General features: G+C 49.0%; 1 protein-coding gene across 2 annotated transcripts; it reads right to left on the bottom strand.

The window, feature by feature from the left end:
- Window positions 1–2,365: 2,365 nt before the first annotated feature.
- On the bottom strand, window positions 2,366–10,016 carry OSR2 (odd-skipped related transciption factor 2). 2 transcript variants are annotated; one of them, XM_059901389.1, is made up of 4 exons: window positions 9,636–10,016; window positions 4,839–5,608; window positions 3,668–3,767; window positions 2,366–2,827 (listed from the first exon to the last, which is right to left on the bottom strand). In XM_059901389.1, exons 2-4 carry the CDS (start codon window positions 5,492–5,494, stop codon window positions 2,753–2,755), a joined length of 831 nt encoding a protein of 276 aa, XP_059757372.1. In that variant the 5' UTR covers window positions 5,495–5,608; window positions 9,636–10,016; the 3' UTR covers window positions 2,366–2,752. The 2 variants fall into 2 exon arrangements, with proteins under 2 accessions (XP_059757372.1, XP_059757371.1); XM_059901388.1 differs by having other exon boundaries at window positions 2,366–2,909.
- Window positions 10,017–10,911: the final 895 nt, after the last annotated feature.

The raw sequence follows: 10,911 nt of genomic DNA on the forward strand, positions 1-10,911 counted from the left end.
ATAAGCTACAAGATATCATTTCCCCCATGATGTCTCATAAGTTTGTCTCATGTAAGAATCATTTCCTGCATACTTGGATGTGTAAAGAAGAAGAAAACAAAACTCAGAATGTGGAGAGGAACCCACTGTTCAAAAGTTTACCTGTCATCATGAAGAATGTGGAAAGAGTCTACTCTGAGGCTGGATCCTTTCTGAATCTAGATGGACGCTGGGTTTAAGAGTCCGGATTGAAGAGGGCCATTAATTTAAGCCCTATTATAGGTTTTTAAATTATCTAAGTAGTCAAGATTCCAAAAATGTGCCACTAGATGCAGAAAGGCAGAAACTGATCATGAAAATCACTGGAAACTAGCACAGGGCTTGGCACATGAAGAGCACAAAATAAACATTTGTTAAAGAAATAACTGCATAAATAAATTTACCTGAACTTTTGATAGCATGTATACGGGAAGGGAAATTGCTTTCTCCACCTTCTCTGTTTTTCCTCATTCACTTCTGATTTCCATTTTTTTCAATAAAAATAAATGGAGAGGAAGAGTATTCTGGTTACACCTATCTGTATTTCCCTGTGACAGGGACTTCAAGGGTATGCCTGAGCTTGATATCGAGCAAGGGTCAATCTTTGATAATTCGACTGAACCCTGTGCTACAGAATTGTGTCGCTGGTAGTCGGTTGGAGTGGGTGGGGCAGTGAGGCTGACTACATGGAAAAAGCCTGCTGGATTAGGGGAGCTCTAGGGACAGTCAATGTGTAACCCTGCCCTAAAGTATTCAAATCTTCTGTGCCAAGGTGGGCAGGATCTTGAGGGAGTAGGGGTAGGGAGGTCACTGAGTTAATTCTGTACAAACAAAAGAAAACAAACAGTTTCATTCCTCTAAATGCCACACACACATGCATCCCCACATTCCATCCCTGCCCCCCCCTCCCCGGTGAAGCCTTTGGGCCCATCCCATGTTGGGAAATGCGTTTGTGTGAGCATTAGACACACAGACTTAGTGGGTGGACATTTTGTTGGAGAGAATTGATCTCTCATGAGAAGAAGTGACTTCCAGCCAGCACCCTGCGAACAGAATAAGCCGTGAGTCAGGAACGCTTTTTGACACCTCCTCGTAAGTTGTTTTGAATAAGGCACAGGTGAGGAATTTTGAGTCTAGTCCCCAAATCTCTACCTACTCTTCTGGAGGATTCTAAGGTACAAACATAGGGCATTTTGTCTGGTATCTCCCTGATGATGAAACCTGCCATGCCCACACAAATACACAAATGAAAAAAAATCTGAGGATAACTAGTTCACCCTGTTGCTCAGTATTAAAGTTTGCAAGAACAGGGCCACTGGGCCACAGGTTCCTCCAATGTTCCCTCTTGAAGTGAAATTATTTCCCTTCTGGACTCTGCAATAGTACTACTGTTTGTCTGCATCCAAAGCCTTCCACTCGAATCCTACATGGGGTTGTCATTATATTAGTGTCATATTCCACCAGAACCATTTGGGAAAGAACTGAAATGCCTCAGAAGGTGATTACATATTTGCCATGAGCTCTATACACAGAATAACCTGTACTTCTGGCATTTTCCCAGGGACAAAAGGCCAACCAGTGATGGAAACCTTGCTAGTGACCTAACTCAGTTTGCTTTGCAGAGAAATACGAACCTTCTAGAAAAAAAGGTCTCTACCTTTGGGAAAAAATATTTTGTGCAAACATAGCTAAGTAGTCTCTCCTTTCTGTTCTTGTCCCCCATCTTCTGAAGGTTGTACCTGCCTGCATTCTTCTGTAGCAGGATTTTAGACTTTTCCCCCAAAGGTGGAGTAAAGTCTCTGTCTATAGAGCTAAATCATAGTGTTCAAAGTCTAATGGCAAGAGAAGTTGCCCATCATAAACTATGACAATAGGTCAAGGACTTCTAAAAGTGAAGTGGTGAGAAGCTCCCTTCTCTGCTTTTTCCATATGCTTCTTCCCACCTTGTGTTTTCAAATGGGTCAGCCATTGGAGTTGCCTTGTTATTAATAATGATTATTATATTGCTTTCATCTGAAGGAATAATACACAAGGAATTAAAATAAACAAAAGGGGAGGAAAAACCTCATGGGTATCAATTTTAATATCTTCAAAAAGCAGAAAGACAGCACAGTTGACCAATTCCAAAATGCCACAGTATGAAAAGGGAAGAGATGAAGTTTCAGTAAGACAACTGTGAGAAGTCTTACTTTTGAAACCTTGGGATAAAGAATGCCCTTCAATATTTAATATTTCAGAGACATGCCACTCTTCCAGAATCCAGAGGAAAAACAGAAGTCAAATAGCAAGGCACTTTTGCAGGAGTGTTGAAACAAACAAGAAAACATTTTATTTTTGAAAATACAGTCTTTAAAGATAAATTTGGTTTCCATTTTCCATACCTAGGTGCATCCAACAAGATACAAAAACAGACAAAACAAAACAACGAAACAGAGACCCACAACATTATGTACAGAGCTCTAAAATGAGCTGTGAATATCTACAAGACACTAGCATATGCTCTTTGTGAAAGGATGTACTTGTGTGGCTTTCTACAGTTCTCAGTCCTTGGGAAGAAGAGTTAACCCCCTGGAGCTGCCGGTGTGGCTGCAGCTGGGGAAGAGCTGGGGTCAGTGAAGGGTTGGGGGTGGCCCCCCCGGGTGGGAGGCGTGGAGAGGTGTCTGGGGAGGGGAGCGGCGGCGGCGGCCCGGGACAGATCCGGGGCTTCTCTAGAAGTCCTGCCGCGGGGTGTGAGTCAGGCTGTGCCGCCGCAGATCACAGTTTCGCCTGAACACTTTGCCGCACTGCTCGCAGCTGTAGGGCTTGATGTCTGTATGGGTGAGAAGGTGAGTTTTCAGATTACTTCTCTGATTAAAGGTTCTTCCACATGTGGGGCATTTGTGTGGAGATTCCTGTTCAGATGTGAAGCAAGCAAAGGATTAATCCTTCACACCACCACGGCACCCTTCTCAATAGTTTCTGTCTTATCGGTATCACAAGGTTAACAGAACACGCGCACGACAACAAAGAGGAGACTTGCAGGAACACATCTGTGTTCCTAATCCTCCAATCACAAAAACACACGCACAGGCACACACAGGGACCGGATTACACTGATAACCGCCGGTGGCCACTGGCGGTGGGCTTTGTGATTTCCAGCTCTTTACATTTCATCACCATGTCATAGGCAGGAAAAGGGGGAAGGAAAAACTCTAATCCTCCCTTAAGGAACGACATTCTCTCGGGTAATAAGGCTCCTCTTTGGTGGAAAATTAAACTATTCCTCAATGTTCTGAAAACTACAAATTATGAGGCCCCTGGGAGAGAGAACGTATGGGATTTCACCATGCCTCCATTATCAAAATTACCTTTATTTCCTCCCAAACACGAAAGCTTTAAATGCAGGGCACATCAGGTGAAAAAAATAATAATTCTAAAATTAGGATTTAGAATAGTTAGAGTGGCTTGTTCTTTAAGAAAAACACATAAATGTTTTCTGTTAAATAAAATTAAATTCATGTATAAAAAAACTGGGTGCTGCTTTCTCCACCTAGAAAACTGATCTAAATAGAGCCTTTTATGAGAAAGACCCTGCCACTGAACACCTTTTCTAGAGCAAAAATGATAAAACAGAACCAGTCACTGTTTTTAAACAAGAAAACAAACTTACCTGCATATGTAAAGTTTTGTGAACAGCCAGAGTTCTAGACTGACAAAATCCTTTCCCACACTCCTGACATTTGAAGGGTTTTTCTTTGGAATGGATATACCTGAAAATCAATATAAGGTTTCATTGAAATGGCTTTAACACCACGGTGAGGAGTTTCTTTTTGCAATTACTTTAAACGAAGTCATGAGGGAAAAAAGAAAAGAAACAGGATTTCCATTATTTATGTTTTTACACCCCCCCTGCCCCCCCGTGTAATTCTGTTTATGGTTAACCTCAACTAACCAGACTCTTCAAAACATTCACCGGACGCCGGCTTTATCTACACTTGATCGCCCTCTCTGGCGTATTTTGGAGCTCGAAATCGTGCCGAACGAGCTCTTCTTGGCCTCTACGGTTTTCTCTGGGATTTAAAATGGTCAAATCAGGATGTAAGGCAAGGCCAAGTTTAGGGGGACTGATTTTAGCGAACCCCTTAAAAGCCGCGGAGGATCGGTACAGAAGTCCTACCTTGGGGTAACAACAGCAAGTAGAGTCCAGGGAAAAGATACCCTCACCCCCACTCCTGGGAAGTTTTTACTGGATGAAAACACTTACATTATAGTATTTCTTCAATTGCCTTTGATTAATGCATAGTTGAAGATGTGGAGGGAATGCGAAGAGCCGTTTCTAAATTCAGTGATCTCAAGACCCCCGCAAATAAGTTTAAAGAAAGGTCCCTGTGGCAGGCTCTGGGGCGCACCTGGGGGCGAGTCAGGGAAGGGAGGGAACCCAGTGGAGGTGGCCGAGGAGATTTCCAGAAATGGTCCTATCGCAGGCAGGACCTGCACCCACCAGAGAAAAGTCTTCGAGGTTTCTTGGCTCTACCTGCCCCACCCGCTAAGGTCGACCCGGTGGAAACTGGAAAACCGATCCCAGGACCAAGGCCAACCCAGCAGATTTTAACTACGTAAGGATGGGGTGGCCCTCCTGTATCCCAAACAAGAACAGGCAGCAGGGGCCCGCTGAGGAAAAAGGTAAATTTCGGGGGTTGGTTGTGGCTGGCTGGGGAGGGCTTTGGGGGATATATTCTAGTTCAGAGGGGATTTTAGTGACGCTTGCAATGTCTATCAGGATTCGGTATTCTGAATAAAGTGTCTTTCCCTCCCCAGGCCAACCTCTTTCCCCACCTTACCTGTGATCCCGCAAATGATCTTGCCTCCGGAAAGCCTTGTGGCAGATGTCACACGTGTACGGCCTCTCATCTGTGTGGGTCCTCTCGTGGATGAGCAAGTTGTAGGATTTGGTAAAGTGTCTGCCGCAAAACTTGCAGATAAACTCTTTTTTCGTTTTGGAGGGCAACCTCCCTCGGGAGGGCTTTCTGTCCGGAGTCAATTTACTGAGGCCCGAGATGGGGCTACCCAGCCCCGGGCTCAGCTTGGTCAGGTCTCCTATCTTAGGGGGATCCTCTTGCGTAGCGGCCACGGCCAAGTTGGCAAAGTCAAAACGGGGCCGGTCCTTGTGCAGGGCTGGGAGGACGTGGGCAATGGCTCCCTGCTTGGGGTGGAAGAGGTGGGTGGTAAAGGGCAGAGCCGGGAAGGGGAAGCGCGCGTCCACGAGGCCCTGCGCCGCCGCCATCTCGGTGATGGTGGAGCGGGTGATCTCGTGCACGTTGGGGTACCCCAGTGTCCAGTGGTTCATGTGCATGGTCTGCACGGCGCTGAGACCGTACAGGCCCTGCAGGTGGTCCACCGCGGCGGGGAAGGTGTTCACGGCCTGCAGGAAGGAGTAATTGGTGAGCTGCAGCGATGGGTGGAGCGGAATGGGCGCTGGCAGGGCCTTGCTCCCCATTTTCCGGGGTGCTGGGGGGGCGGAGGTAGCCACCCTTTTTTTCCAGGACTCAGAGGCGGCTGGGCGTGGGGCTCCGGCGAAAACCCAGAAGGACAACGGCGCGCAGAGAAAACCCTAAAAATGGCCGGGGGAGAGAGAGAAAGTCGTGACTATTATCCAAGCCTGCTCGGTCTGTCCCTTGGCGCCGCGTGGGTTACAACACCTTCCTTCTAAGTCGCCCTCCCCACCCACTCCGAGGCCCCCAAATGGAGTGGTGAGGGAACTTTGGAGAGCCTGCCCGGCGGGCGAGTCGACACCCAAGCTCGAGCTCAGCCCCCGGGGCCAGGGTGTCAGGCGGGGCAAAAGTGGTCCCCGGCGGCGAGCGGGTCGCCCGTGGGAAAATCGGGTTCCAGGCACGCACTGATTCGAGGAGCCGAAGATCCGGGCCGGGGAGAAAGAAAGGTGGGCAGGGGCTCCAGCAGAGGCGGCACCCAGTCCAGCCCACCCACCCCTACCCGATCGGGCGAAGCTTGGTCATCCGTGACACCCCGCTGTGCCAACGCCCACAGGCCCGGGCTGAGCCTCTGTTGCCGCCGTGCCTCCAAGCTCCCCGGGGAACGTTGGGTTGTGGGTCTGACCCGGGCGTGAGGGCCTGGCTCAGCCGGGCGGCTCCTAGCGCTGCGCCCCGAGCCCGTCGACCCGCCCGGCGACCGCCGTTCACCCGGACCGCGCCTGGGGTGCTGGAGCGCAGCCGGGCGCACTTTGCGCTCCTGGGGCTGCGGGGCCCTCGGAGGGGCTCGCCTCGCCGGCGCTGACCTCAGAGGTTTTCTTTTTCCTTCCTCTGCCTCTGTCCCATTTATCAGCGGTGACGGGCCACAGGAAAGAAAAGTGACACCTCGGGGGCCGGTGAGGCCTAGAATCACCCCTTCCACCTTCCCAGGGGCCGTCTCCTCCCACCCCCCACCTAGATCCCTTCCAGATGGTTCAGGCTCAGTGGGGGGTTGCGGGGGTGGAGAAAGTCCCTGATCCAGGACCAGGCGCCAAGCTCTCGGGAGGCCCGAGTGCTTCTCGACCTGGCACCAGGAGAAGCTCCTAACACCGGCCAGGCCCCAGGAAAAGAGAAGAGAGGTGAGGCGAGAGTGTTCCCCGGGGAGGAAAAAGGAAGGAGCAGCAGGGGAGCCACAGCAGATCGGGTACGGTGCGCCTCTGCCTGCCTGGAGGAAGCTTGTTTGTCGGCCTGGAGTTGAGTGCGACGTTGCTTCTGCCACCGGGAAGCCGGCCGGGGTCTGCGGCCTGGGCCTAAGCAGGGCGCACGCACATGCCTGTCCCTGAAGCCCCAGTGCCAGCACGGAGGTCTGCTTTCAGACCCAGTTTCCCAGGGCACCTCATCTGCTTTCAGGGTAGGCCCACCTTCTCCCACTACCAGCCCCTTTTTAGCAGAGAGTTCTGCCAGCTCTGCGGCCTGGGCCGTGCCTCTGAAGGTGGCTCCCCAGGGGCTGGGACTCACAGTTAAGCGCTTTCCCTAGAGAAGGGCAGGCAGGCCTATCTGAGCCATCAACCTTTATGCCTGGCTTTTGAACCCAGCAGGAAGATGGGAGAGTTTGTCCAGACTTCCTAGCCACCAGCCCTTTCTGCGCCTGAAATGCTCTTCTCTAGCGTGCTGTGAAGTCTTGCCTGTGGCTCTATCTGAGGGCAGGCTTAGAGGGCTGCGCTAATGACACAGCGCTCTGGCCAGGCAGAATCTGGCCGCCTCTGCGAGGCCCACACCTTCTCTCCCTCCTCCCCTGTTTGGAACGGCTTGGAGACAGGGATTTATTAATGAACCGCTTCTGCCCTGTGGTATGCGGTCTGGGAGTTGAGGCCGGGAGTTAATGAGAGGTGTGTAACAGTCAGAGGGTCTCAGTCAGACCGTTCAACCGAAACTGTAAACCTCCATTAGTAATAAACTTTCCCACCACAAATCACAATTCATTTTTGTTCAGCGGCAACCCTCAAGCCCTCTCCTAGAGAGGTAGAAAAAAAAAGATTCTACTAACATCCCTGGTAATCTATTTGTTTCCTCTTCCATTAAAAATCATAAGTTATACCTTTATTTCCTTCTTTTTGCATAGGAGGATTTTCTAGAGATTCAAAATATTATTTTTCCCCTAGTATTAAAAAGTGGCCTCCCCACATAGGAAACCGAAATTATTATTTGGGTGTTTTCCCAGACTGGATTTCTTAGAAATAAATACAGGAGGCAAAGTGTAATTCCCACCACGTTCTCCGTGTATGTATGTGTACGTGTGTGGGGTGTGTTATCGATTGAAGGAATATCATGGCCTGTGATCTTGATTCCAAATGCACAAAGTGAACTCTGCCATAAAGCTTATATGTTAATTCCGCCAGCAGAAACTTGAGTGCCATCTTCCTTCCCTTTCCACCAAATGGTTTATAACCCAAAATTAATGCCTCTTTTATAATTCAGCTTCATGGTGGCACAAAAGTGCTATTTCATAGTGTGTATTCATTTTAATTTTCAGGACAAATAGTTTCTTCATAGAAGAAGAGCAAATCCTTCACAAACAGAGCAACCCTAAATATCCATTAAACATTTTTGCCATAAAGAATTAGGGAGTTTAGATTTCCACTCTCCTGTTGAGTAGCTGGAAATATATGTCAAAAGATATTTTAAGTCAATGCAGAGATCTAAAGTACTTTCGTTTTGTCTAGAGCTGAGCATGTAGTTCTCACACTCAGTTTCAGGCAATAACAGCCATCATCTGCTGTCACTTCTACACCATCCCGTTTCAGACCATTGGTTACTTTTAATTTTGCAAGGAAAGAAACTTAAACCAATGAAAAGACATAAATATTTCCGTGGAGCTGAGACTAGTTTTCTTTCATCAGCCTTCTTCACAGGAATTTCCAGACATGTACAGATGTTTTGTAAAATTTAGTTCACTTGCTGTCAACAACTGAGAGGTGTACGTACTAATTTCAGTTCAGTGAAGCTTTCAAAACACTGGAGAAAAAAATAGTAATTTGATAAGGAGGCTCGCTCTTTGGTAATGTGTTATTACACTTTATTATCTAAAAATCGTATACAGTCAGGGGTCATCTGCTAACACCTGTGGGTTGGTGTCTGAGAGAAATGACTGATGAATCCGTAGGCTCGCTGAATTTCAGCCCAAGCCACAATAAAATTTTACATTAATCAGAGAGCTATACTCCAAGTAGATCTAAGGAGATCATTTTTAAAAAAAAAATTAAAATGGCCAGATTGGATCAGGTGAACAGAGAGAAAGGGCCGCGAAGTTCCTGCCCCTTCGCTGCGCCTCTGCCTTCCCAAGGAGTTAATTAAATTAAGATGCCTTCCGCATAATCTGGGTTCTGTTTCTCTCTGCTCCCTCGCTCCCCCTGCATGAGTAATTTTCTTGTTCTGCTCAGGACTGCAGTTTGTTTAGCAGAGAAAGTAGCTGTCTGCGCCGTTTCGCTCCGGGAAACTCCAGCCCTCTTTTGTTCCCTGCTAACAGGTAGGGAGACAGAGCCAGCGCACCCTCCACAAACACCTTTTTCTCCCTCCTCACCATACAAACACAACTCCTTGCTCTGTTGCTACTTCTCGAGAATCCGAGTGTTTAAACCCCAGGGGGATTTGCCTTCTGCCCCCTCCTCCAGGACTAGAGGATGGGAGGAAAATCAAAAGGCCAGCACAAGGCTGAAGAATTATCTAGGACTGAACTATTACTTTTCCCTTGAAACGAGCTGGCTCGGCAGGCACTGTGTGTCGCGGCCCGTCCGCTCTGCCGCGGCTTCCCCGGGACGGGTGGACCAGGAATACTATGGCAGGGTGAGAAAGAACATGAGATTGTGGGGTTTCATCTCAACGTACGTAGATCAGCTTTTAGAAGAAGCTTTGCTGAGTGCTTAGATTAAATGTCGCAAAACAAAACTAAAAACAGTACGTGAAAGCGTGTGTCGTTGCGTGTTAGCTGGGAGTGGCGTGCCTGGGATCCGATAAAGTGAAAAATACAATGCCCCGGGAGTGCGTCCGTATGATTTCTTTTCACAATTTCTGAACTTGTGGCACGCCGGACCGAGAATCCGAGCGCCCCCCTGCACCCCCTGCAGCCTGCCTTCCTTAGGGTGGCTGCAGCCCCTTCCCAGAGCGGACACTCACCTCCCCTAGAAACGTCCGCCTGGGCAGCGTCACTCAGACCTGGTCCAGGCAGTGAGGCGCACAGCTTGGAAAGGTCATTGGGTCCACGCCGGACAAACTTCTTTTTCCGCGCGGAGTCCCGGGAGCCGCGGACATGATCTGGAGGACGACGAGCAGCCAAAACGAGAGCGGATCCTCGCCTTCGTCCCGAGTCAGTGGTCGTAGAATGTGTAAAGACCCAGGGTGGTTGGAGCCCGCGCTCAGAGCTCGCCCGGAACCTCGCGCCTCCGCGAGCCTCTCGCCGCGGACTCGGGGTAAGGTCGGAGCCTGCAGCCTCGCAGGGCCATCACCCTCCAGCAGCGAGCACGCCGAGCTCTGTCCCCGCCCGCGTCCCTCCCCAGGCTGCTCGCGGCCCGGAGACCCGGGCTTTAGTAGCGGCCCCGCCTCCCCTTCGGGCGGGCGTCCCGCAGCCGCGCTGGGCCCCCAGCGCCCAGGCTCCGCCTCCGCGCCCGGCGCCCGCTAATGGTCCACTCTGTTTACTTGTGTTTGGATAGCAACTGAGTCTTAAAGGCACAGGTTTGCTCGAGGTTTCTCTGTTACAGAGGCAGAGCCAAGGTGACTCAGTTCAAAACTCACACACAAACACAACGTCCACCCCCTTCCTTCTCGGTGCCACTTTTCCTTATAATGTTAGAAACTGAACAACTGGCTTTCTGCCTCCCGAAGACCCCGCAGAGAAACTCAAAGGGCATTTTGTAGTTTTACTTGGCGCGCTCGCCGCGTTAATTTCCACATCTTAACACGTTTAACATAACTATCTTATTCGTAGGTAAAATCAATCACTTTTAGATTGTATTCTCCAACATATAGCACCCTTCCTCCAATTTTAAATAGTTTTGTACATACTTTTGGTCAGTTATGACTGTATCTGTAGTCTGCTTTCGCCTGCTGTTTTCAAAACGAAGTTTGTTTATAGAGGTGACAATTGACTAATTTCGTAATTACTGCAAAGACATATGTGGGATATCCCAGGAGAAATTTCTTCCAAGATTTAAGCTTTAATCAGCCAATGTACATTTCATAAACAGTTAACCAACTTGGTTAAAGGGGTGGGCATCTGCAACCCATTGGCAAACAATAAAGAATCCATCTGGAATGGGTGAAGAGCAGTCATTTAAAATATTTAGGAAAATACTATGCTAGCTTCTCAAACGTGTACATCTTCATTCCCAGCAAAAAACAGAGTTCATTGTTCAGTTGCCAGGAAACGTAATCGAATTTGAAGTGTAGTGATACA

Source organism: Balaenoptera ricei, chromosome 17, assembly GCF_028023285.1.
Source record: "Balaenoptera ricei isolate mBalRic1 chromosome 17, mBalRic1.hap2, whole genome shotgun sequence".
In the NCBI taxonomy this organism is placed as follows: Eukaryota; Metazoa; Chordata; class Mammalia; order Artiodactyla; family Balaenopteridae; genus Balaenoptera; species Balaenoptera ricei.

Bases quoted from the DNA above. Each gene is read 5' to 3' on its own strand.
- OSR2 (XM_059901388.1), bottom strand. From the start codon at position 5,494: ATGGGGAGCAAGGCCCTGCCAGCGCCCATTCCGCTCCACCCATCGCTG. The intron at 3,768-4,838 runs GTAAGGTGGGGA...ATTGATTTTCAG, and splicing joins GATCATTTGCGGGATCACAG to GTATATCCATTCCAAAGAAA. The intron at 2,910-3,667 runs GTAAGTTTGTTT...ACATCTGAACAG, and splicing joins ACAAAACTTTACATATGCAG to GAATCTCCACACAAATGCCC.